Genomic DNA, 27,609 nt, shown 5'->3' on the forward strand with positions numbered 1-27,609 from the left:
TTTACTAATCTAATCTTTAGTTATCCAGGTAAGTCTCTATATTTATCCAGGTAAGTCTATTTATCCAGGTAAGTTTCAATATTTATCCAGGTAAGTGTATTTATTTATCCAGGTAAGTATCTATATTTATCCAGGTAAGTCTCTATATTTATCCAGGTAAGTCTCTATATCTATCCAGGTAAGTTTCTATTTTTATCCAGGTAAGTTTATATATCTATCCAGGTAAGTCTCTATATTTATCCAGGTAAGTTTCTATATCTATCCAGGTAAGTCTCTATTTTTATCCAGGTAAGTTTCTATATCTATCCAGGTAAGTCTCTTTAATGTCAGAGCCAGAAGAAGGGCATTAGATAAAGAGGGGTTTAAAGGAGCCCCTGCCAATGCCATACTGCTCTCTATCCAGTTCCTTTCTGCTAACACAGAAAGGTTGGGGGCTAGGGCAGGTGGTAGGGCAGGTGGTAGGGGATAGGGCAGGTGGTAGGGGATAGGGCAGGTGGTAGGGGACAGGGCAGGTGGTAGGGGATAGGGCAGGTGGTAGGGGATACGGCAGGTGGTAGGGGATAGGGCAGGTGGTAGGGGATACGGCAGGTGGTAGGGGATAGGGCAGGTGGTAGGGGATAGGGCAGGTGGTAGGGGATAGGGCAGGTGGTAGGGCAGGTGGTAGGGGACAGGGCAGGTGGTAGGGGACAGGGCAGGTGGTAGGGGATAGGGCAGGTGGTAGGGGACAGGGCAGGTGGTAGGGGATAGGGCAGGTGGTAGGGGACAGGGCAGGTGGTAGGGGATAGGGCAGGTGGTAGGGCAGGTGGTAGGGCAGGTGGTAGGGCAGGTGGTAGGGGAGGTGGTAGGGGATAGGGCAGGTGGTAGGGCAGGTGGTAGGGCAGGTGGTAGGGGTTAGGGCAGGTGGTAGGGCAGGTGGTAGGGGATAGGGCATGTGGTAGGGGATAGGGCAGGTGGTAGGGGATAGGGCAGGTGGTAGGGGATAGGGCAGGTGGTAGGGCAGGTGGTAGGGCAGGTGGTAGGGGAGGTGGTAGGGGATAGGGCAGGTGGTAGGGCAGGTGGTAGGGCAGGTGGTAGGGGTTAGGGCAGGTGGTAGGGCAGGTGGTAGGGGATAGGGCATGTGGTAGGGGATAGGGCAGGTGGTAGGGCAGGTGGTAGGGGATAGGGCAGGTGGTAGGGCAGGTGGTAGGGGATAGGGCAGGTGGTAGGGCAGGTGGTAGGGGATAGGGCAGGTGGTAGGGCAGGTGGTAGGGGATAGGGCAGGTGGTAGGGCAGGTGGTAGGGTATAGGGCAGGTGGTAGGGCAGGTGGTAGGGGATAGGGCAGGTGGTAGGGGATAGGGCAGGTGGTAGGGGATAGGGCAGGTGGTAGGGGATAGGGCAGGTGGTAGGGGATAGGGCAGGTGGTAGGGGATAGGGCAGGTGGTAGGGGTTAGGGCAGGTGGTAGGGGATAGGGCAGGTGGTAGGGGATAGGGCAGGTGGTAGGGGATAGGGCAGGTGGTAGGGCAGGTGGTAGGGGTTAGGGCAGGTGGTAGGGGATAGGGCAGGTGGTAGGGGATAGGGCAGGTGGTAGGGGACAGGGCAGGTGGTAGGGGATAGGGCAGGTGGTAGGGCAGGTGGTAGGGGTTAGGGCAGGTGGTAGGGGATAGGGCAGGTGGTAGGGGATAGGGCAGGTGGTAGGGGATAGGGCAGGTGGTAGGGGATAGGGCAGGTGGTAGGGCAGGTGGTAGGGGTTAGGGCAGGTGGTAGGGGATAGGGCAGGTGGTAGGGCAGGTGGTAGGGGTTAGGGCAGGTGGTAGGGGATAGGGCAGGTGGTAGGGGATAGGGCAGGTGGTAGGGCAGGTGGTAGGGGTTAGGGCAGGTGGTAGGGGATAGGGCAGGTGGTAGGGGATAGGGCAGGTGGTAGGGGATAGGGCAGGTGGCTGGGGATAGGGCAGGTGGTAGGGGATAGGGCAGGTGGTATAGGGTTGGTTTTTGGACCAGGTCTCTCTGTCTGGCATGATTGAATATTACTATCTGAGCTGCTATGGAACAAAGGATGCTGAGCAGGCCAGCTTCCTTTGCACTGATCACTTTCTAGTATTTCCTTTGTAAATACTGACACCAAGTGGCTGACAGGAGTACAACTGCTGTGGTTACGTCAGCTTTCCACAGTCTTGGGTTACATTACCTTCAGTAGTGCTAAAACGATATAATTAATCAAATAGATGCCATTCTAACATGTAATAGAGATGCTTGTCCGCTCTACATATAATGTACAAAGTGTATACATATTGCCTATAAACAGAAAGGTTTAATCAGAGGTCTTATATACTGGTAGCCGTGATGGAATGCATCACATCACACAAATGATGCATCTTTTACTGAACATGAAGGCCCCCTATATAGTAGTCTCCTGCCACAGCCACCGGTGGAGCGCTAGTAACCTTCCAGTCTACCGCTGTTTCCAAAACAGGTTTATAAGCTAGGGTCAAGCATAACTACAGTGCATTCAGAAAGTATTCAGACCCCTTGACTTTTTCCACATTTTGTTATGTTACAGCCTTATTCTAAAATTGATTAAATAAATAAAAATTCTCAAATCTAAACACAATACCCCATAATGACAAAGCAAAAACAGGTTTTTAGATTTTTTTGCAAATGTATTAAATATAAAAAACAGAAATACCTTATTTACATAAGTATTCAGACCCTTTATTATGAGACTCGAAATTGAGCTCAGGTGCATCCAGTTTCCATTCATCATCCTTGAGATGTTTCTACAACTTGATTGGAGTCCTCCTGTGGTAAATTCAATTGATTGGACATGATTTGGAAAGGCACACACCTGTCTATATAAGGTCCCACAGCTGACAGTGCATGTCAGAGCAAGAACCAAGCCATGAGGTTTTTTTTTCAGATCCAAGATGGCGAAGTAGTGCAGTCCTGTTTCTGTCGTGTGTCTGTAAATAGCCTGTAAATACCCTGTTTTTTTGTATTTTTCGTACATATTTCCCTATCAGACTTTTCATCCTTCTACAAAATATACTTTCCTGCAACCCGCCTCACTCAATGTGGAACGGATTCTATTATTGACTTACCTTTTATCTAGAATCTAGAATCTCCAGTTGAAACTAGCTAGTCAGCTAACTAGCTACTTGCTATTAGCCACAGCTAGCGGTGTTCCACCCAGATCATTGGATTTTTTTCCGCGGGATTAATTTTAATCACTGGACATTGATCACCGGATATTCGGCCAGTCTGCACAGCGCGTTATCGACCCAGAACATATCAGTTTTTCCGCCGGAATCACTGATTCACTGGACCTTTAACTCCGGATTCATCGCTACCAGCTGGCTACAACAAAACGGACGCTGTGGTCTGGCTAATCATCCCGAGCTAGGCCCATCTCCCGGCTATCTACCTCTCTATCAACCGGACGGGACCACCTAGTGTTGACACGGAGCCCCGCCGATCCTACACGACTGGTCTGCCGACGAAATCGTCTGATGTGGTTACGACGTTAACCACGAAGATTCCATCCATCTGCTAGCCCTGGCCCGTTAGCACACGTTATCCGTGGCCTCTTACTCACTAAACTGAACAAGCTACTTGCTATTAGCCACAGCTAGCGGTGTTTCACCCAGAATATTGGATTTTTTTCAGCGGGATTAATTTTTAATCACTGGACTTTGATCACCGGATATTCGGCCAGTCTGCACAGCGCGTTATCGACCCAGAACATATCAGTTTTTCCACCGGAATCACTGAATCACTGGACCTTTAACTCCGGATTCATCGCTACCAGCTGGCTACAACAAAACGGACGTAGCACACGCTAGCCGTGGCCTCTTACTTACTAGCGCTTCACCACCGGACCTTATGATAACTCAGCTATACAGCTGATATCTGCTGGACTGTTCCTTTTTACGGTACTACATCCTGTTTATGTTTAGCCTCAGCCCAAACATGGTTAGTTTATTGTTGTTTCGGTTATTTCTAATTGTACTATATCACTGTAGACCCCCCAGCCTAGCTAAACATGCCTTAGTTAGCTCCTTTGTTCCTCCCCCCATACACTCAGAGACCGACTCAATTGATGCCTCTAGAGATACTATCTCTTTCATTGTTACCCAACGCTTAGGTTTACCTCCACTTTACTCATATCCTTCCATATCCTTGTCTGTACATAATGCCCTGAATCTTTTCTATAACACCCGGAAATCTGCCCCCTTTATTCTATGTACCCAACGCACTAGAAGACCAGTTCTTAAAGCCTTTAGCCGTATCCTTATTCTAGTCCTCCTCTGTTCCTCTGGTGATGTAGAGGCTAACCCAGGCCCTGTAGCCCCCAGTATCACTCCTACTCCCCAGGAGCTATCATTTGATGACTTCTGTAATTGCAAAAGTCTTGGTTTCTTGCACATAAATATCAGAAGTCTACTTCCTAAGTTTGAGTTATTCACTGCGTTAGCACACTCTGCCAACCCTGATGTTCTAGCAGTGTCTGAATCCTGGCTCAGGAAGGCCACCAAAAATTCTGAAATTTCCATCCCCAACTATAAAATTTTCCGTCTAGATAGAACTGCCAAAGGGGGTGGAGTTGCAATCTACTGTAGAGATAGCCTGCAGAGCTCTATCATACTATCCAGGTCTGTGCCCAAACAGTTTGAGCTTCTACTTCTAGAAATCCACCTTTCCAGAAATAAGTCTCTCACTGTTGCCGCTTGCTACAGACCCCCCTCAGCCCCCAGCTGTGCCCTGGACACCATATGTGAATTGATTGCCCCCCATTTATCCTCTGAGTTTGTACTGCTTGGTGACCTAAATTGGGATATGCTTAATACCCCAGCCATCCTACAATCCAAGCTAGATGCCCTCAACCTCACGCAAATTATCAATCAATCAATCAATCAATTTTATTTTATATAGCCCTTCTTACATCAGCTAATATCTCGAAGTGCTGTACAGAAACCCAGCCTAAAACCCCAAACAGCTAGTAATGCAGGTGTAGAAGCACGGTGGCTAGGAAAAACTCCCTAGAAAGGCAAAACCTAGGAAGAAACCTAGAGAGGAACCAGGCTATGAGGGGTGGCCAGTCCTCTTCTGGCTGTGCCGGGTGGAGATTATAACAGAACCATGCCAAGATGTTCAAAAATGTTCATAAGTGACAAGCATGGTCAAATAATAATCAGGAATAAATCTCAGTTGGCTTTTCATAGCCGATCATTAGAGTTTAAAACAGCAGGTCTGGGACAGGTAGGGGTTCCATAACCGCAGGCAGAACAGTTTAAACTGGAATAGCAGCAAGGCCAGGCGGACTGGGGACAGCAAGGAGTCACCACGGCCGGTAGTCCCGACGTATGGTCCTAGGGCTCAGGTCTCTCAGTTGGCTTTTCATAGCCGATCATTTAGAGTTGAAAACAGCAGGTCTGGGACAGGTAGGGGTTTCGTAACCGCAGGCAGAACAGTTGAAACTGGAATAGCAGCAAGGCCAGGCGGACTGGGGACAGCAAGGTGTCATCATGCCCGGTAGTCCTGACGTATGGTCCTAGGGCTCAGGTTCTCAGAGAGAAAGAGAGAACGAGAGAATTAGAGAGAGCATACTTAAATTCACACAGGACACTGGATAAGACAGGAGAAGTACTCCAGGTATAACCAACTAACCCCAGCCCCCCGACACATAAACTACTGCAGCATAAATACTGGAGGCTGAGACAGGAGCGGTCCGGAGACACTGTGGCCCCATCCGAAGAAACCCCCGGACAGGGCCAAACAGGAAGGATATAACCCCACCCACTCCGCCAAAGCACAGCCCCCGCACCACTAGAGGGATATCCCCAACCACCAACTTACAATCCTGAGACAAGGCCGAGTATAGCCCACAGAGGTCTCCACCACAGCACAAACCAAGGGGGGGGCGCCAACCCAGACAGGAAGATCACGTCAGTAACTCAACCCACTCAAGTGACGCACCCCTCCCAGGGACGGCATGAAAGAGCACCAGCAAGCCAGTGACTCAGCCCCTGCAACAGGGTTAGAGGCAGAGAACCCCAGTGGAGAGGGGAACCGGCCTGGCAGAGACAGCAAGGGCTGTTCGTTGCTCCAGCCTTTCCGTTCACCTTCACACTCCTGGGCCAGACTACACTCAATCATATGACCTACTGAAGAGATAAGTCTTCAGTAAAGACTTAAAGGTTGTAAATTGAAATTTGCTATCGTAAATGTTAGCAACACCTCCGCCTTTGCGGGATGCACGGGGAATATGGTCACTAGTGTAACCAGGAGGTGAGGCCTCATTTAACACAGCAAATTCATCAGGCTTAAGCCATGTTTCAGTCAGGCCAATCACATCAAGATTATGATCAGTGATTAGTTCATTGACTATGACTGCCTTTGAAGTGAGGGATCTAACATTAAGTAACCCTATTTTGAGATGTGAGGTATCACGATCTCTTTCAATAATGGCAGGAATGGAGGAGGTCTTTATCCTAATAAGATTGCTAGGGTGAACACCGCCATGTTTAGTTTTGCCCAACCTAGGTCGAGGCACAGACACAGTCTCAATGGGTATGGCTGAGCTGACTACACTGACTATGCTATTGGCAGACTCCACTAAGCTGGCAGGTTGGCTAACAGCCTGCTGCCTGGCCTGCACCCTATTTCACTGTGGGGCTAGAGGAGTTAGAGCCCTATCTATGTTGGTAGATAAGAGGAGAGCACCCCTCCGGCTAGGATGGAGTCCGTCACTCCTCAGCAGGTCAGGCTTGGTCCTGTTTGTGGGTGAGTCCCAGAAAGAGGGCCAATTATCCACAAATGTTATCTTTTGGGAGGGGCAGAAAACAGTTTTCAACCAGCGATTGAGTGCTGAGACTCTGCTGTAGAGCTCGTCACTTCCCCTAACTGGGAGGGGGCCAGAGACAATTACTCGATGCCGACACATCTTTCTAGCTGATTTACACGCTGAAGCTATGTTGCACTTGGTGACCTCTGACTGTTTCATCCTAACATCGTTGGTGCCGACGTGGATAACAATATCTCTATACTCTCTACACTCGCCAGTTTTAGCTTTAGCCAGCACCATCTTTAGATTAGCCTTAACGTCGGTAGCCCTGCCCCCTGGTAAACAGTGTATGATCGCTGGGTGATTCGTTTTAAGTCTAATACTGCGGGTAATGGAGTCGCCAATGACTAGGGTTTTCAATTTGTCAGAGCTAATGGTGGGAGCCTTCGGAGTCTCAGACCCCGTAACGGGAGGAGTAGAGACTAGAGAAGACTCAGACTCAGACTCCGACTCGCTACATAATGGGGAAAACCGGTTGAAGGTTTCTGTCGGCTGAATGAGCGACACCGGTTGAGCATTCCAACAGTATTTCCCTCCAGAAGCCATGAGAAAGTTGTCCGGCTGCGGGGACTGTGTGGGGGGATTTATACTAACGTTACTGTCTGTACTTACTGGTGGCACAGACGCTGTTTCATTCTTTCCTACACTGATATTACCCTTGCCTAACGATTGCGTCTGAAGCTGGGCTTGTAGCACAGCTATTCTCGCCGTAAGGCGAGAATTCTCCTGTATATTATGAGTACAGCGACTGCAATTAGAAGACATCATGTTAATGTTACTACTTAGCTTCGGCTGTTGAAGATGTTGATGAACCATGTCCAGATAAAGCGTCCGGAGTGAAAAAGTTGAATAAGGGAAAAAAGTTGCGATGGAAAAAAGGAAAATAACGTAAAGTTGGCAGCTAAAACGCACAGGAAAATGACTCTTCTGTCTCGGGATAAACGTCCGGGGTGAAAAAGTTTAACGAAAAAAGATGAGTGAGGACAAAACTAAAAAGTTGGTAAATTTCAACGAACCTACCAGGTACAACCCTAAATCCTTAAACATGGGTACCCTCATAGATATCATCCTGACTAACATACCCTCTAAATACACCTCAGCTGTCTTCAACCAGGATCTCAGCGATCACTGCCTTATTGCCTGCGTCCGTAACGGGTCCGCGGTCAAACGACCACCCCTCATCACTGTCAAACGCTCCCTAAAACACTTTAGCGAGGAGGCCTTCCTAATTGACCTGGCCCAGGTATCCTGGATGGATATAGATCTCATTCCGTCAGTAGAGGATGCCTGGTTGTTCCTTAAAAGTAATTTCCTCTCAATCTTAAATAAACATGCCCCATTCAAAAAATACAGAACTAAGAACCGATATAGCCCCTGGTTCTCCTCAGACTTGACTGCCCTTGACCAGCACAAAAACATCCTGTGGCGTACAGCATTAGCATCAAATAGCCCCCGCGATATGCAACTTTTCAGGGAAGTTAGGAACCAATATACACAAGCAGTCAGGAAAGCAAAGGCTAACTTTTTCAAACAGAAATTTGCATCCTGTAGCACTAACTCCAAAAAGTTTTGGGACACTGTAAAGTCCATGGAGAATAAGAGCACTTCCTCCCAGCTGCCCACTGCACTGAGGCTAGGAAACACTATCACCACCGATAAATCTACAATAATCGAGAATTTCAACAAGCATTTTGCTACAGCTGGCCATGCTTTCCATCTGGCTACCACTAACCCGGCCACCAACTCTGCACCCTCTGCTGCAACTTGCCCATGCCCCCCCCGCTTCTCCTTCACACAAATTCAGACAGCTGATGTTTTGAAAGCGCTGCAAAATCTGGACCCCTACAAATCAGCTGGGCTAGACAATCTGGACCCTTTCTTTCTAAAACTAGCCGCCGAAATTGTCGCAACCCCTATTACTAGTCTGTTCAACCTCTCTTTCATAACGTCTGAGATCCCCAGAGATTGGAAAGCTGCCGCGGTCATCCCCCTCTTCAAAGGGGGTGACACTCTAGATCCAAACTGCTACAGACCTATATCCATCCTGCCCTGCCTTTCGAAAGTATTCGAAAGCCAAGTTAACAAACAGATCATCGACCATTTCGAATACCACCGTACCTTCTCCGCTATGCAATCCGGTTTCCGAGCTGGTCACGGGTGCACTTCAGCCACGCTCAAGGTCCTAAACGATATTATAACCACGATTGATAATAGACAGTACTGTGCAGCCGTCTTCATCGACCTGGCCAAGGCTTTCGACTCTGTCAACCACCGCATTCTTATTGGCAGACTAAATAGCCTTGGTTTCTCAAATGACTGCCTCGCCTGGTTCACCAACTACTTCTCAGATAGAGTTCAGTGTGTCAAATCGGAGGGCCTGTTGTCTGGACCTATGGCAGTCTCTATGGGGGTGCCACAGGGTTCAATTCTTGGGCCGACACTTTTCTCTGTGTATATCAATGATGTCGCTCTTGCTGCTGGTGACTCTCAGATCCACCTCTACGCAGACGACACCATTTTGTATACATCTGGCCCTTCATTGGACACTGTGTTAACAAACCTCCAAACGAGCTTCAATGCCATACAACAATCCTTCAGTAGCCTTCAACTGCTCTTAAACACTAGTAAAACTAAATGCATGCTTTTCAATCGAACGCTGCTAGCACCCGCCCACCCGACTAGAATCACCACTCTCGACGGGTCTGACCTAGAGTATGTGGACAACTACAAATATCTAGGTGTCTGGTTAGACTGTAAACTCAACTTCCAGACTCACATAAAGAATCTCCAATCCAAAGTTAAATCTAGAATCGGCTTCCTATTTCGCAACAAAGCCTCCTTCACTCATGCTGCCAAACATGCCCTCGTAAAACTGACTATCCTACCGATCCTTGACTTCGGCGATGTCATTTACAAAATAGCCTCCAACACTCTACTCAGCAAATTGGATGTAGTCTATCACAGTGCCATCCGTTTTGTCTCCAAAGCCCCATACACTACCCACCACTGTGACCTGTACGCTCTTGTTGGCTGGTCCTCACTACATGTTCGTCGTCAAACCCACTGGCTCCAGGCCATCTATAAATCACTGCTAGGCAAATCCCCGCCTTATCTTAGCTCATTGGTCACCATAGCAGCACCCACCCGTAGTCTGCGCTCCAGCAGGTATATCTCACTGGTCATTCCCAAAGCCAACACCTCCTTTGGCCGCCATTCCTTCCAGTTCTCTGCTGCCAATGACTGGAACGAATTGCAAAAATCTCTGAAGCTGGAGACTCTTATCTCCCTCAATAACTTTAAGCATCAGTTGTCAGAGCACCTTACCGATCACTGCACCTGTACACAGCCCATCTGAAATTAGCCCACCCAACTACCTCATCCCTATATTGTTATTTATTTTGCTCTTTTGCACCCCAGTATCTCTATTTGCACATCATCTCTTGCACATCTAGCATTCCAGTGTTAATACTATTGTAATTATTCTGCACTATAGCCTATTTATTGCCTTACCTCCATAACTTGCTACATTTGCACACACTGTATATATATTTTCTGTTGTATTTCTGACTTTATGTTTTTTTTTTACCCCATATGTAACTCTGTGTTGTTTTTATTGCACTACTTTGCTTTATCTTGGCCAGGTCGCAGTTGTAAATGAGAACCTGTTCTCAACTGGCTTACCTGGTTAAATAAAGGTGAAATAAAAATAAAATAAAAAATGAGGTCGAAGGAATTGTCCGTAGAGCTCCAAGACAGGATTGTGTCGAGGCACAGGTCTGGGGAAGGGTACCAAAAACTTTCTGCAGCATTGAAGGTCCCCAAGAACACAGTGACCTCCATCATTCTTAAATGGAAGAAGTTTGGAACCACCGAGACTCTTCCTATGAGAAACAAGATTCTCTGGTCTGGAGGAAAATGGCACCATCCCTACGGTGAAGCATGGTGGTGGCAGCATCTTGCTGTGGGGATGTTCTTCGGCAGCAGGGACTGGGAGACTAGTCAGGATCGAGGGAAAGATGAACAGAACAAAGTACAGAGAGATCCTTGATGAAAACCCATTGATTTTGTTAGTCACTCTCACTCAGATATCATATTAACTTTGCATAAGTCATGGCTAAATGTGTATAATTGCAGGAAATTAGCTTTAAAACTGCAAAACGTTATCCCAACCCCATGGCAAAATGTGTAGAATTGCAGGAAATCAGCTGTAAAACTGCCAAACTCAGCTGTAAAACTGCCCAAAAAAATGCTCTGTAAAGCAAACTCGTGTTCACTTTTTGTTAATAAAATAATTGTTCTGCTAACAGATCCCTCTGTACGTATTCAATTATATTTTTTTATCCCAGTGCGGAGTTAATGTGTAGTGGCTAATTGTATAGCTAATAGGCTATGTGTTTGTAGATCGATTGAGGTGAATGAACCTACAGCAACCAATATGATAATGGCTGGGGTAATTGTTTCTGTTGTCTAAATAGCATTTTAGAGTTTTTAAATGATGTAGAAATGCAGTAAATGAGCTTAAACTTTCTTAAGATTTCTTATTGACCGAATTTAACTTGAATAGATCGCAACGCTGGGTGTCAGCAATAGGCCTACGGTGGAAACACCTTGCATACCACAGAGCTAGCTGCAGAAGCTATTAGCATATTGCTTTCTCTGTTTTCAAAAGGGGGCTAGTGGTTGAATCGACCAGATAGGCCAATGAGCAGAAAGGGGGTCTGCCATCTTGCTTCTGCCTGTCCCAGTTCCTTCAGAGGGAGCAGGGAGTCAGGGATTGGGGGTTGTTTTTTAGGCTGACATCTACTGACACTCCTGTGACCTCTCTGAAGTTCAACCCCATGACCTCTGACCTTTTAAAGAAAACTGAGACCAACTGAATTTAACAACAATAACTTTAACATTGAATAACAATAATAATCGTTAGCATGAACAGCCATTAAAAGAGGGATAGCCCCATAGCGATGAAACTGTAAGCTATGGGAAGTGCAGAGTAAAATATGGCAGTATAAAAAATATGATCAATAATTTTAATTATCATAATTTTACAATAGGCCCCTGAGTAGGGTCACAAATAGATATGACAAAATCGGTTCAACCAAGGACCAAACTAATTGGAGTGGTTTCTTGGACATGGTCCCTGCCAGTCATCAAGTGACCTGACTGACCGTGTGTATTACCTTACTGTAAGCCTGTTTGAAGGGCAGAAACAGAGGCGAAAGACCCCTAAAATAGCAGTGGAAACGGTCCTGTCTCCACCGCACTGACGTAGAATACACTATTTATACGCCGGACGGCAAAAGATCAAGTTTCTGTTAGGCTTTTCTTCTTTTTTTACATGTTCTGTAACTACAGGGAGAGCAGAGAGCATGTTCTGAAGGTAGACTGTTGTGACAACCCAAATATAACACGCAGTGGAAAAGGGGCAGCAGATTTCCTAGCAGTTAAGAGCGTTGGGCCAGTAATCAAAAGGTCAAATCCCTGAGCAGACTAGGCAAAAAATCTGCCTATGTGCCCTTGAGCAAGGCACTTAACCCTAATTGCTCCTGTAAGTCGCTCTGGATAAGAGTGTCTGCTAAATGACTAAAATGTAAAGAGTAAGGGAGGGGAATAAATAGGATTTTGACTAGATGGGATACAACTTGACACATTTTGTATTCAATTTGCCAAAAGCTGTATCCCTTCTAGCCATTCACAAGAAATAGAGCCAGGTGGTTTTCCTGAAAATATGACATGACCAATAGGAAATGCCTGGGACCCCTAGCGACAGACTACAAATAGCGCCCAGAGTCTTTCAGGGCCAGGTCACGTGGTCATGAAAAACTCCATGTCCCTAGAAATAACCACGCCAGCAGGGAAGGCCTAGGGCTCAAACTTGAACCCTTATCAGTTAAGTGTAGTTATCTGGCTTTAATAGGTGAGTTGCATGGGAACCCGTAGAGCAGGGAGGGATAGTGTTCTTCCATCACACCTATTTTAATACATCTAAATATAAGGGCCTCCGTAATACGAGTGTTAGTCAGTCTAGCTGTCTGTTACTCCTTCATATCCACTCTACCCAGCCCTCTCTGAGCAGTGGGGTTGCCACTGGCCTGGCCAGCCCTGTACATGTGGCATAGGGAAAGGAACACAGTGAGAGGGTTAAAGGTGAGAGGAGATACAGTCTGCTGCTAATTAACACAATGGCTTGGGATTGTTGTAACAGTGCAATTTAAGCAGTTATCAGAAGTGATTAGAATGAATGTAACTGAATTGAGACTGGAGAACTGAACTGTATTGTATTTTAAAACAGACATTGCGCTAATCAGGAGTTAACTGCTCTGCAACAATTGCCTAACACCTAAATGTCACCTATGAAAAATAAAAATGTCATCACAATGTGCATTTCACAATGGCTCAACAACAGGTTGAACAACAGAGAGATAGAGAAAAAAAAAAGAGGGGAGAGAGAAAGAAAGAGGAGAGATTCAACGCATCCTCTAGCCAACACAAACACCCACTTGCTGCAGGAATACTGAATTTTATTCAAGTATCTCAACACAGTTTTGTTCCGAAGTTACCGTCAGTTAAATTAATCAATCAGTTGTTGAGAGAGAGGCTGTGACTCCATAGCCTGGATGTTGTAAAGTTACCCTTTAGGATTCAGAGGTTTTTCAAAGTGCATTCAATCAGGTGGGTTTTTACATAGGGACAGACAGAAACCAATGAAAGCATGTATGATAAAATAAGATAACACAAAAAACTGAGATTGTCAACAACAAAAAGAAAGAATAAGACTAAAAGATGCAGTGTGTGATTCGTTCCCCATCACCTGCATCTGTGGTTAATAGGATCAACTCTTGGTTTTGATATCAACAACGAGTGACTGCATAGATTCCAATCGTTCTGCATGGGCTGTAGATAGCTAGGCTTGAATAGATGACCTGATACTGGGATCAACAGTCCATAAACATTCACTGAGGAGGAGATCTCCACCTCTCCTTTCTCACAGTGTCCAAACTGTCCAGAGGGAGACTTCCAGAGATTGACCAAGCTGTAAAACATGTCGCACAGTCTAGACAGAGCTAAAGAAGAGATCTAGGCTAGAACAAACTGTATTCTTATGAGAGTTCCCATGCTAGTCTGCACTCCACAGTTGTTAGTCGCTCCATTCGTAGTAAGCTAGTTCAGTAAGTTAAGGCTAACCTGTAAGATAAACACATTTAGAGACACAAAATATAAGGCTGAGTTTTGGCATAAAATGGTTTTCAAACAGTCCTTAAAATATAAAAGTAAAAGGCAAGGGATTAAATAATGCTCAATTGATGATAAAAATATATTGATGGCAAGCAGCCAATCACACTGTGTGTACTTTGTTTGTTCAAAGGATGCTTCTTGATAACCTTGCAAAACAAGACAGATTTAACAAACAAGCTATCCTGTTCACTCTTTAAGGCTCTCATGTCATGCAATATTTGATGATGCCCTATCAAGTAATACAGCTTCCATTCCCACCTAAAAACAAGCCAGCACCCAATACATACAGGCACTACCATACTTTTCTTTCGGTGAGCAGTCTTCCTTCTTATAGAGAAAAACAGAAGAAAAATAAAAAGACAAAGCATAAAAGCCTAAAATCAAGTCAAGGTTTTTTTCTCCCACCTGCAAACAAATAGCAACCTAGCACTTAGAAAGTGTCCATGTCTTAATAATAATAATACCTCATCTAAAGAGAGCCCTGACCAGATGCATGTAGCCACAGTTAAGATGCTCCCAGTCTGTGGTCAGTATAATGTTTTGTGGCCGGGAGGATTATTGCTGTGATTTGGTCTGAATCTGAGACAGAGCTCACAGTCTGGAGTTAGGAGAGGCACAGAGAGAGGAGAAACCATAGGGAAGTGGGGTGGGGTGGGGTGGGCTGGGCTGGGGTAAGGATGAGGGGAGTCAGGGGGACATGGGTGAGATGGGGTGAAGATGATGGGGGTCATTGATGAATGGTTTAAAAGGGGTCTGGGGCAAGGATGGGGACAGGGTGGGGATATTTAGGGAGAGGGGGGTTTCAGTGCAGCTCAATAAACACCTCCATCTCCTCAGAGATGATGCCCTTGTAGGGCAGTCTGTGCTTCTCGATGGCGCGCGCCGCCAGGCACTGCAGAGTGACGTAGTTGAGGGGGAAGAGGGCCGGGTGCCCGTTGCTCTGTTCGTCCAGCAGGTCGTACGCAGTCTTCCTCTGGGAGTTGGTGGCGTCGAAGTGAGCGCCAGCCCTCACCAGCAGTGCCATGATCTCCGGGCAACCGTTGCTGGCGGCGACGTGCAGGGGCGTATTGTTATCGCAGTCCCGCGAGTCCACGTCCGCCCCGCACTCCAGAAGCAGCGAGGCCACGGTCTGGGAGGGGAAGTGGCCTACGGGGTAGCGGCCCACTGACGTGGTATCCTTGTCCACGGCCATATGCAGGGGGGTGAAGCCGCTCCTTGCCCGCGGGTTCAGCTTCAGGAGGCGGTACACAGTCTGCTTCTTCTGGTGCTCTTGCTCCGCAGTGCACTCCAGCTTCTCCAGCAGGAACACCAGGTGGAGGATGATGGCCAGGGCCTTGGTGAACTGGGGGGCTTCGGGGGGGCTGTCCCTCTGGGCCACCGCCCTCTCCACCTCCCTCACACTCTTCCCCAACACCCCCATCAGGTCGTGGAAGGTGACTCGCGTGGCCAGGGTGCCCTTGGCCCGGTCCTGCAGCACGAAGGAGAAGAGCTCGGCGAAGGACAAGAAGCTGCTGGCTGTCATGGGGCTGAGGGGGTCCAGGTTACTCTGCTGCATGTCCAGGGCATACTTCCACAGGCTGATGCAGCGCTCAAAGTTGCCAGAGTCGGCGTAGACGGCCCCTCTGTAGCGGATGTAGTAGGAGGTGTCGGGGTGCGAGGGCCCCAGGACTCTCTCGCGGACCAGCAGGGCCTGCATCCGCATCTCGTCAGGGTCTGTGATTAGAGCCTCCAGCTCCTCTGCCGTGCTCACCTCCCGGGCACAGTCGTAGGCAGGGACAGGGGGACCCGGAGGGGGCTTGACCAGGAGTCCCACCTTGTCAGCTGGTTGTCTCAGCTCCATGGCTCTCCTCCAGTATCTCATGGCCCCCAAGAGGTCTCTCTTCTTATCCACAAAGGTGGCCCCCAGGAGTTCGAGAGCATCGACGCGTTCTTCTCGTGAGGAGCGGGGCTGGTGGGCGAGGTACTCCACGATGTTGGTGTGGCCCGTGACGCTGGCGGCCAGGAGAGGGGTCATGCCATAGCCGTCCCTCTCCATGCGGGCGTTGCATTTCAGCAGCATCTTCATGATGTCCAGGCTACCGGACTCAGCACAGTCGTGGAGTGCCGTGTTGCCTTTCACACTCTTGCGGTTGACATCGGCACCACGCTCCAAGAGGAACTTGGCTATCTCTTTGTGGCCCTTGTAGCAGGAGATCATCAGGCAAGTGTGGCCGTGGCGGTTGGCTACCTCCATATCGGCTCGGTGTTCCACCAGGTAGCGGACAATCTCCAGATGACCATCGAAGCAGGCAGCGCGGAGAGGCGTTGAGTTGGTCAGCGTAGTGTTGTTGACAGAGGCACCGTGTTTAAGGAGTGTGCGGACGACAGGGAGGTGACCAGCCGCCGAAGCCGCCCATAGCGGGGGAGCCCCTTCAATCGTCTCGCCGTCAAAGTTCACCGAGCCTCCTAGTTCCACGTTAGCTTTACAATGTTCAAGCAAATAGTCGGCAACCTCTAAGTGTCCGTATCGAGAGGCAATGAGGAGAGGGGTGCCTCCCTGCGTTTTCTCCTCGGCGAGAGCCTCCAACTCCTCGGGACTTTTGTCACTCAGCAACTTCTGGATAAGTTTCAGCTTACCATCTCTGGCCGCGTTGAAAACCGCCGTCGTGAAATCCATTTTAACGTATTTCGGCTCTCTCACTGGCCATCAACCCCCTAGCAACGTTTGTAGAACATTAGGGAAGGGACTGTCTTTTCAAAATAAGAAAATAAACCTTGTCCGTAGCTCGGTTTCTCCCTGGCATTTCTCTGCCATTTTAAGGCTGCTGTCAAGATGGCGTTTGTGTTCTTTGACAGATCTGTGTTTACAATTTACGCTTAGCATCTTGGTTTATGTAGTCTTTGAGAAATAACTTTACAACGGATGAAACGGCACTTTCCGACTGATTAGAAATATAATTCCCATGAGGCATTTCGTACGAGTGAACTCAGCGCTAGATGGTTTGAAACGGGAAGTGTAGTTTTTAGGCGAACGTGTGCCTCGTTCACTGGAATAATTAGTAGCTTCCTTGTAAACGTACTTAAACTACAATCCCCAAGGACCCCGAAACACAAAGCTCAGGATCGCCCTAAAACTAAAGTGGCATCATTTTTCATTTTACAGAATAAATATTAATGGTACTGTATTTCTGTCGTCTACCTTTTAGACGGAACATATACCTCACATCTACACTGATACAAAAATAATTTTCATTAGGGAAAATAGTCTGTCTTGTGCTGTCTGTCAGCTATACCTGGCGAGAGTAGCAAATTAGGTGCTGTCCAAGGTGCTGAATTGTTATCTGGAATAGGCCTATGTGGGTGTGGACCCCTTCACATTCATTAGGCCCCTACAGATCATTCCCAAATCCCAAATAAGATATATTTTTCATTAAGCATGACATGCAAATACAATTTTTTAAAATTTAAATACCATCAATCTATGGAGCATTGTGGCATAGCTTGGGTCTTCATTGAATGATGTGTGGGTAGTAGATCCATAGGTGGCACTATAGTCTATTGTAATCAAATAACAGTGGATGTATAGCAGATACACACTGAATGTACAAACATTAGGAACACTAGAACAGCCTCATTTCGTCGGGGAATGGACTTTACCAAGGTGTTGACTCCAATGCTTCCCACAGTTGTGTCAAGTTGGCTGGATGTATTTTGGGTGGTGGACCATTCTTGATACACATGGGAAACTGTTGAGCGTGAAAAACCCAACAACATTGCAGTTCTTGACACACTCAAACCGGTGTGTCTGGCACCTACTTCCATACCCTGTTCAAAGGCACTTAAATATTTTGTCTTGCCCATTCACCCTCTGAATGGCACACATACACAATCCATGTCTCAATTGTCTCAAGGCTTAAAACTCTTTCTTTACTCTGTCTCCTCCCCTTCATCTACACGGATTGAAGTGGATTTAACAAGTGACATCAATAAGGGATCATAGCTTTCACATGGATTCACCTGGTCAGTCTATGTAATGGAAAGAGCAGGTGTTCCTAATGTTTTTCACACTCAGTGTAGGTTGTTGGCTATAACCATAGGCTACTTAACCAATCAGTGCTGGTGGTGCAAAACAAATTATGAAAAAAAAACAAGCTATTTTTTGTTTGATTTCCAAGTTGTGCTATAACTGTGCCATAATAATCCCATAACATATATTATGTTGAGAAATTGGTGCCACTGGCTGATTGTAATGTAATGCATTGTAAACTGGTAGATAGCAAACAGCAGAGAGCAGCAAAAACATATTTATTCACTGCTGGGGTTAAGAATCACTGGAGACAGGATTTTGAGATGTTAAGGGACTATTAGAATATTTTATTGTAAAATTGAAAAAGTACAGAGAGAAAAAGCCCCAGTAAGCATTCTGTATCATTCATATCAACAACAAAAAAAAGTGAAATAAAAATTATAAATACAAGGAAAAGTAATAAATACGACCAAATAAATAAGCAAATAAATGAAACCGTATGAACATTATAGTTGTCAAAGCAGCAAGTATAGGAACGACATGAGCAGGATAAGAGAGCTGTGGTTTCTAAGATATCATCATGTGCCCCTCTTCTCCTCTCAGCATTACCCACAACTATCCTTGTCTCCATCTCTCAATCATCTATACATGTTGTATATTGTGCTAAGAAACCGCTGAAGTAAGACACAATCTTCAAATGCCAACCCCAGCCACCACCACTATCGCCACTATCACCCCAACTCCTCTCTATCCTTCCCCCAACCATCGCCCCATTACCTGAAAAGATTTGTGTGCTGACAAGATTATGGAATTAAACAGATCTCCTTATTTACATCAAGCTAAATTCTCCTTATCCACAGCATTCAAAACATAGTACAGAATCATACAGTATCATTCATGAGAATGGCATGACCCACCCCCACACTCCCTCCCATCATCCAAGTCCCGTTATCGTCCAACTCCCCAAGCCTCCAGTTGAGCAGTAAGGATGGACGTAGCTGGATTTTGGCAGTAAACACACAAAAACTCATAATAAATCTTTAAATGAAAATTGAGGTCTTGTTTTTTTTAATACACATCACCTTATAGAGGTAGTGCAGTAGGAATGCTAAGTATACATGTAGTCATTTGATTGAAAGTAACATGGCTTCATTCAGGTAGTAGTGAATAAACGCATATATAAAAAGCACAGTAAACTATCTCTATATCCCCCAACCCACGAAAAGCATATAACCCCAGAACCTGAATAAAACATAGAAATATACACATAGATTTCCAACCAGCTGCTTGGCAATAATAGCATTCATTTAGCGTTTAGGATACTGCTTTATCTTTATAGGTTACTGTAGTGCACTGCTTGTCGCTTAGTGCAACTAGGACTACTGCTATTACCTCCGGATCTGGATCAAACATCAAGACTGACTGTCTTCCTGCATCAGTCTCAGGCCAAGCTCTGCTTACCATATAAATATAATTCCTAGAAGGGTCATCGACCCTCAGACCAAAGCAATTTGACTGCTCCTCCTCATTAATAATTAAATGTTTACGCTGCTAGCAGTGTTAAGAGGCTCCTGGTCAGTAAACGTTTCACAGAGGCATCATTAAAGCCGACATTGGTGTCTTTACAGTCAATATAGGAATTTAACTTCTGTCCTATAGAGAAATTCTAATGTCCAGTTCAACTGACAAGCGATTGAAATGGAGATGACCCTCGACTCTAATCAAAACGTCCCATTTTTTCCTTTGAATAAATCTCTGTGAGAGGAAACAACATGCGGATACAAGAGAATACAAGGCTGGCAGCTAATAAGAAGTAGGCTAGATTTTGGCAATGATTAAAACCCATGAAAATAAATCAATGTATAATACACATCTTGAAAATATATGTTCATTGGTATACCCATATGTCCAGTTGGTTTATGATTCTGTGCACAGTGAATAAACTAATGTTGATAAAACTAAAATAGCTACTTAATATTTATCTCTCAGCTGCCAACTGGCCTGGAATGTTACAAGATAATTACATTTACATATTAGAATTCATAGATAGATTAAACATTATTTGGCAACTTCACTTATGATATGATTGATAATATCTTCTGCTATTACAAGATGACAAACAAATTAATTCTATGTTGGTCCTTATGTCCAGCCCCACTGCATGGTGACAGACAGTGCTCACCATATAGGATAGAAGTGGAGGGGACATTCCTACTCACAGCAATACTCAGTGATATTTGGAGCAGTAGCCATGTACAGTGTACTATTAGGAATGTTCCATGAGACATGTGCAACTCTGTGTGTCTCTCAGGGGATATTGGGTCAGGAATTGTTTGTAAGTAAAATAGACAGTAACATTCACTAGGAGTTAGTGAAAATATGGTTAACTCTTGAACATGTGATGATGACCAAAAATGAAAGAAAAAGAGAGAAAATCTCCCTCCCTCCCTCCCTCACTCACTGCATTCTAGAGTGTCTCTTGGAACCATCCCTCACTGCATTCTAGAGTGTCTCTTGGAATCATCCCTCACTGCATTCTAGAGTGTCTCTTGGAATCATCCCTCACTGCATTCTAGAGTGTCTCTTGGAAATATCCCTCACTGCATTCTAGAGTGTCTCTTGGAATCATCCCTCACTGCATTCTAGAGTGTCTCTTGGAATCATCCCTCACTGCATTCTAGAGTGTCTCTTGGAAATATCCCTCACCGCATTCTAGAGTGTCTCTTGGAATCATCCCTCACCGCATTCTAGAGTGTCTCTTGGAATCATCCCTCACCGCATTCTAGAGTGTCTCTTGGAACCGTCCCTCACCGCATTCTAGAGTGTCTCTTGGAATCGTCACTGGTGCATTCTAGTGTTTCTTGGAATTGTCACCAGTGCATTCTAAAGTGTGTTTTGATGTTCCTCTGTGGGTTTATAGTGTTCCCTGAGGGAGGTACTGTGACAACGTTCCCAACCTGTCCTACACAGCACAACCAATGACTTGTGCTCACAATTGGACCTTGTACAGTCGTGGTCAAAAGTTTTGAGAATGACACAAGTATTGGTCTTCACAAAGTTCGCTGCTTCAGTTTTATGAGATATTTTTGTCAGATGTTACTATGGTATACTGAAGTATAATTACAAGCATTCCATAAGTGTCAAAGGCTTTTATTGACAATTACATTAAGTTTATGCAAAGAGTCAATATTTGCAGTGTTGACCCTTCTTTTTCAAGACATCTGCAATCCGCCCTGGCATGCTGTCAATTAACTTCTGGGCCACATCCTGACTGATGGCAGCCCATTCTTGCATAATCAATGCTTGGAGTTTGTCAGAATTTGTGATTTTTTGTTTGTCCACCCGCCTCTTGAGGATTGACCACAAGTTCTCAATAGGATTAAGGTCTTGGGAGTTTCATGGCCATGGACCCAAAATGTCGATGTTTTGTTCCCCGAGCCACTTAGTTATAACTTTTGCCTTATGGCAAGGTGCTCCATCATGCTGGAAAAGGCATTGTTCATCACCAAACTGTTCTTGGATGGTTGGTAGAAGTTTCTCTCGGAGGATGTACCATTCTTTATTTATGGCTGTGTTCTTAGGCAAAATTGTGAGTGAGCCCACTCCCTTGGCTGAGAAGCAACCCCACACATGAATGGTCTCAGGATGCTTTACTGTTGGCATGACACAGGACTGATGGTAGCGCTCACCTTGTCTTCTCCGGACAAGGTGTTTTCCGGATGCCCCAAACAATCGGAAAGGGGATTCATCAGAGAAAATGACTTTAACCCAGTCCTCAGCAGTCCAATCCCTGTACCTTTTGCAGAATATCAGTCTGTCCCTGATGTTTTTCCTGGAGAGAAGTGGCTTCTTTGCTGCCCTTCTTGACACCAGGCCATCCTCCAAAAGTCTTCGCATCACTGTGCATGCAGATGCACTCACACCTGCCTGCTGCCATTCCTGAGCAAGCTCTGCACTGGTGGTGCCCCGATCCCGCAGCTGAATCAACTTTAGGAGATGGTCCTGGCGCTTGCTGGACTTTCTTGGGCGCCCTGACGCCTTCTTCACAACAATTGAACCTCTCTCCTTGAAGTTCTTGATGATCCGATAAATGGTTGATTTAGGTGCAATCTTACTAGCAGCAATATCCTTGCCTGTGAAGCCCTTTTTGTGCAAAGCAATGATGACGGCACGTGTTTCCTTGCAGGTAACCATGGTTAACAGAGGAAGAACAATGATTTCAAGCACCACCCTCCTTTTAAAGCTTCCAGTCTGTTATTCTAACTCAATCAGCATGACAGAGTGATCTCCAGCCTTGTCCTCATCAACACTCTCACCTGTGTTAACGAGAGAATCACTGACATGATGGCAGCTGGTCCTTTTGTGGCAGGGCTGAAATGTAGTGAAAATGTTTTTTGGGATTAAGTTCATTTTCATGACAAAGAGGGACTTTGCAATTAATTGCAATTCATCTGATCACTCGTCATGACATTCTGGAGTATATGCAAATTGCCATAATCAAAACTGAGGCAGCAGACTTTGTGAAAATTTGTATTTGTGTCATTCTCAAAACTTTTGACCACGACTGTATAGCCCTTTAAAAGTTGTAGTGTCTGCGTTCTCTGACTCTCCAAACTAAATAAAACATTCACCCAAATGCAAGCGAGAGGGGACTGCAGACACCTGCTAAAATGTAATGGTTGTTGGATGGTGTCAGACTCAATTGGATCGAACGGCTTTCTACTCTAATTCTGCATCTCTCTGTGCTGCTGTTGATGACGCCTCCCCTAACAAGATTACTGTCCGGATTTAACCAGACCTTCTTTTTCAGAGTTTGTGTAGTTCAGGGGTGTCAAACATAAGGCCCGCGGGCGTATCCGGCCCGCGAGGGGGTCCAATCTGGCCCGTGGGTGGTTTGACAAAAAAAAAAAAAACTCAATATACTTTGTCCAGCTAGCTAATAATCACCTAAATTAAAGCTAGACAGTCAGGGAGCAAGGACAATTTTTTGCAAATTTCGACGGCGAGGAAATATAACCAATTTACACTGCAGCCCTCCAGACCTCGTTGAAGACTGAATGCGGCCCCAGGGCAAAATGAGTTTGACACCCCTGTTATACAATTATAAAATAGCTTGTGCCATAAACAAATTCTAACTTGTGCCATACTAGTGTTTTTCTGTGTTACGGTAAGGGGGAGGAGTTTTTCATGACCATGTGACCTGACCAGGAAGAACCCGATGCATGAAGTCTACTGGCTAAACAAAGTGGACACACAGTACTTGGATCAGCTGGCCCACCCCAAATCCTAACTTAAACCATTAAGCACTTTAACCAGAAAACTGGCCTAAAATCAGTTTCTATGAACTGTTTCTATGGATTACATATACTCTATGGATTAGATACAGTAGAAGTCAGAAGTCATTAAAACTCGTTTTTCAACCACTCCACAAATTTCTTGTTAACAAACTATAGTTTTGTGCATGATACAAGTCATTTTTCCAACAATTGCTTACAGACAGATTATTTCACTTATAATTCACTGTATCACAATTCCAGTGGGTCAGAAGTTTACATACACTAAGTTGACTGTGCCTTTAAACAGCTTGGAAAATTCCAGAAAATGATGTCATGGCTTTAGAAGCTTCTGATCATTTGAGTCAATTGGAGGTGTACCTGCGGATGTATTTCAAGGCCTACCTTCAAACTCAGTGCCCCTTTGCTTGACATCATGGGAAAATCAAAAGAAATCAGCCAACACCTCAAAAAAAAAATGGTAGACCTCCTCAAGTCTGGTTCATCCTTGGGAGCAATTTCCAAATGCCTGAAGGTACCAAATTCATCTGTACAAACAATAGTACGCAAGTATAAACACCATGGGACCACGCAGCCGTCATACCGCTCAGGAAGGAGATGCGTTCTGTCTAGAGATGAACGTACTTTGGTGCGAAAAGTGCAGATCAATCCCAGAACAACAGCAAAGGACCTTGTGAAGATGCTGGAGGAAACAGGTACAAAAGTATTTATATCCACAGTAAAACGAGTCCTATATCGACATAACCTGAAAGGCTGCTCAGCAAGAAAGAAGCCACTGCTCTAAAACCGCCATAAAAAAGCCAGACTACGGTTTGCAACTGCACATGGGGACAAAGATCGTACTTTTTGGAGAAATGTCCTCTGGTCTGATGAAACAAAAATAGAACTGTTTGGCCATAATGACCATCGTTATGTTTGGAGGAAAAAGGGTGTGGCTTGTAAGCCGAAGAACACCATCCCAACCGTGAAGCACGGGGGTGGCAGCATCATGCTGTGGGGGTGCTTTGCTGCAGGAGGGACTGGTGCATTCACAAAATAGATGGCATCATGAGGAAGGAAAATTATGTGGATATATTGAAGCAACATCTCAAGACATCAGTCAGGAAGTTAAAGTTGGTCGCAAATGTGTCTTCCAAATGGACAATGACCCCAAGCATACTTCCAAAGTTGTGGCAAAATGGCTTAAGGACAACAAAGTCAAGGTATTGGAGTGGCCATCACAAAGCCCTGACCTCAGTCCTATAGAACATTTGTGGGCAGAACTGAATAAGCGTGTGCGAGCAAGGAGGCCTACAAACCTGACTCAGTTACACCAGCTCTGTCAGGAGGAATGGGCCAAAATTCACCCAACGTATTGTGGGAAGCTTGTGGAAGGCTACCCGAAACGTTTGACACAAGTTAAACAATTTAAAGGCAATGCTACCAAATACTAATTGAGTGTATGTAAACTTCTGACCCACTGGGAATGTGATGAAATAAATAAAAGCTGAAATAAATCATTCTCTCTAGTATTATTCTGACATTTCACATTCTTAAAATAAAGTGGTGATCCTAACTGACCTAAGACAGGGAATTTTTACTAGGATGAAATGTCAGGAATTGTGAAAAACTGAGTTTAAATGTATTTGGCTAAGGTGTATGTAAACTTCCGACTTCAACTGTATACTCTAATAACATTACACTATACATGTACAGTATAGTATTAGTCATTCTACTGCATGAGGCACACCTGACCTGGTGTTTTTAACCCCTGACCCGAGACCTGCAGTTAGCTTCTGAAGCGGAATGTGATCCAATGGCCTTTGCTCTATAGTCAGAATAGAATGAATTAGGATGACATAGCCCCTACAGACTGATCTGAGGACAGTTTAGCATTTTCTTCCTAATGTTTTTTTTTTTTTAACGGAGCAGAGGAGCATCCTGCACTGTGGTAAAAAAAAAGGAATCATAGTACATACTCTGCCGTTCTATCGTGCATGCAATGATGTCAGAAGGAAAAAAACGGTGTTCATTGTTTGAAGTAACGTCTTTGTTGTTGTAATATTGCAAACGGATGTGGCAGTTTCACCACTACGGATTCCAGCTTTAAGGTTAATATTCAGGTAAAGTGAGCTGATCCTAGATCTGTGCCTACGGGCAACTTTGAATAGAACAGAGGCTCAGAGTGTTTGCTGTACAGAGGGAGACACAACTCAAAGAGTTCAAGGGTCAAACTGAGTGCCCAAAGATGAAGTGTATCAGTAAACAGATGATAAGAGGTGGTTCTCAAACAAACAATTGCTCCATTATGTATTCCAGCACACAGAAAGAGCTCGCGGCAACATTTTCCTCACTAACCTCTCCAACCGACTTCTACATGATCCAATTTCACATTTACATACTTTACATACTGCTTAGTAGTCAGCTGTACACTGATGGTGAATAATCCAATGCTGACCTAAAGAACCTTTCTGTCACTGTTATGTATTCCACTATAGTAGAATACTGCATTTTAATTATTTTTGATTGTTAGTTTGCACTAAACTAAGCAGTATAGTGTTTTTGTATTATGATTGTTAGTATTTTGTACATGACAGTTAAAGAGAAAGATAAAAACATTTGGTCCTCCGATCCCAAGGGGGTGCAGTTTGCTTGGTTATGGAAACTTGAGAAAGTTGCAAGCTTGGGACTCACAGAGTAAGGACAAAGAGGAGATAGAGAAAGAGAGACAGAGAGAGCGAAAAATAAAGAAAGAAAAAGAGAAAGAATCTCTTCCCAGATATACTGGCCATCCTCAGATCAAGTTTGAACCTTTATTCGTCCATTACATGGTAGGAAAATCCTGAAGTCTTGTTCACTATGCTCTTTGAGTCTATCATAAATCCATATTATTTTAGTCTGTTTGGGGTGTTCTTCTTCACTACCAAGTCTCCAAAGATGCTGAAATGTTCAAAGTTTCTTCTGTTTGTATCAACAACAACAACAACAACAAAACAAGAAGTTTGTTTTGAAGGTCTTGTTCTATCCCATTGCTCTCTCGTCTGTAATGCCAAACTTTCACTGCTGCAGAGCTGCGAGTCCTCCTTCCTCTCCCAGTCAGATATGTTTGAAGATGAAAGGATATATTTTCCCAACTCTCATTCGAAGTCAATTTTCCATTGTTTTAAAAACAGAATAACTTTTGAGTTTGCTCCTTCACGAAATGTCTTATTCCATCAAAGACATCCTCCATACCTCTGTTTAAACCTATGGGGGGTGAGAGAGAGGGGGAGGGTGGGAAGGGGGAGAGAGGGAGAGAAAGGAAGAGGGGGAAACAGAAGGAAGGGAGAGAGAGAAAGAAATACCGATAATGAGAGAGAACGAGCGAGAGGGGGAGAGTGGGAGAGAGGGAAAGAGAAATGCTAGAATCTGACTCGGGAGACTAGTGTAAATTTGTTATACAGTGTTTGATCAACATAGACAGCTAAAATTAGGGTGAAACAGCATTGATAAAAACACTAATAACTTCATTATATTATCTATAATAGTGGACACAGGTCTTACCTGTGCTGGGGGGTGTCAGTAGGGACGGCTGGCGTCTTTGGGACGTTTCAGCTGCACCTTAAGTCTCTTCATGCCGATCTGGAAACCATTCATGGCCTGGATGGCAGCCTGGGCACTGCCCGGGTTATCAAAGCTCACAAAGCCTGCATACATACAGACACAGACAGATGCTCTGAATGGTTGATGGTAGTGTCAATCACCTAGGTGCTGGTTGTGATTGGTTAGAAACAATGTCACTCACCAAAACACTTGCTCTGATTGGTGGCTCTGTCCATGAATACCTTGGAGGAGATGACATTGCCGAAAGGCAGGAACATCTGCATCAGCTCGTTATCCCCAAACTCCTGGGGCAGGTGGTAGATGAACAGGTTACAGTCCTCTGGTCCTGAAACACACACGTGCATGCAAACACACACGCACACACAAACACATACACACGCACGAACGAGCGCGCACATACACACAAACACACACACACACACACACACACACACACACAGAAACACTGTTAGAGGCACTGACCCTAGTATCATGATGGTACAGTATCTTTTTAACACACAAATTCATGATGATCACCACAAAGGCTGCTGGTATATTGATTATTATTGATTATTATTACCATTATTTATCCTGCCATCAGTCACTTTTTACCCGTTTACATGTACATATCTACCTCAATTACTCCAGTACCCCTACACATTGTAATTACGGAACTGGCACTGACCCTGTATATAT

At 45.2% G+C, this 27,609-nt stretch overlaps 2 protein-coding genes across 2 annotated transcripts in view; both read right to left on the minus strand.

Annotated features, from left to right (window-relative positions):
- Window positions 1–13,320: 13,320 nt before the first annotated feature.
- On the minus strand, window positions 13,321–16,850 carry LOC311098917 (protein fem-1 homolog A-like). Its single transcript, XM_084139464.1, has one exon. It carries the CDS (start codon window positions 16,706–16,708, stop codon window positions 14,855–14,857), a length of 1,854 nt encoding a protein of 617 aa, XP_083995590.1. The 5' UTR covers window positions 16,709–16,850; the 3' UTR covers window positions 13,321–14,854.
- Window positions 16,851–26,889: 10,039 nt separating this feature from the next.
- Window positions 26,890–27,609, minus strand: part of LOC311098857 (CUGBP Elav-like family member 5) — a gene marked incomplete at both ends in the record, with an annotated part of 12,809 nt that continues 12,089 nt past the window's right edge. Inside the window, 2 exons of the mRNA XM_084139422.1 lie at window positions 26,890–27,017; window positions 27,116–27,259. Coding sequence (XP_083995548.1) covers window positions 26,890–27,017; window positions 27,116–27,259 — 272 coding nt within the window. The remainder of the gene's footprint in view (window positions 27,018–27,115; window positions 27,260–27,609) is intronic.

This window comes from Coregonus lavaretus (assembly GCF_964263955.1).
Source record: "Coregonus lavaretus genome assembly, chromosome: 23".
Classification (NCBI taxonomy): Eukaryota; Metazoa; Chordata; class Actinopteri; order Salmoniformes; family Salmonidae; genus Coregonus; species Coregonus lavaretus.

Excerpts from the sequence above, each read along its gene's own strand:
- LOC311098917 (XM_084139464.1), bottom strand. The coding sequence starts at position 16,708 with ATGGATTTCACGACGGCGGTTTTCAACGCGGCCAGAGATGGTAAGCTG.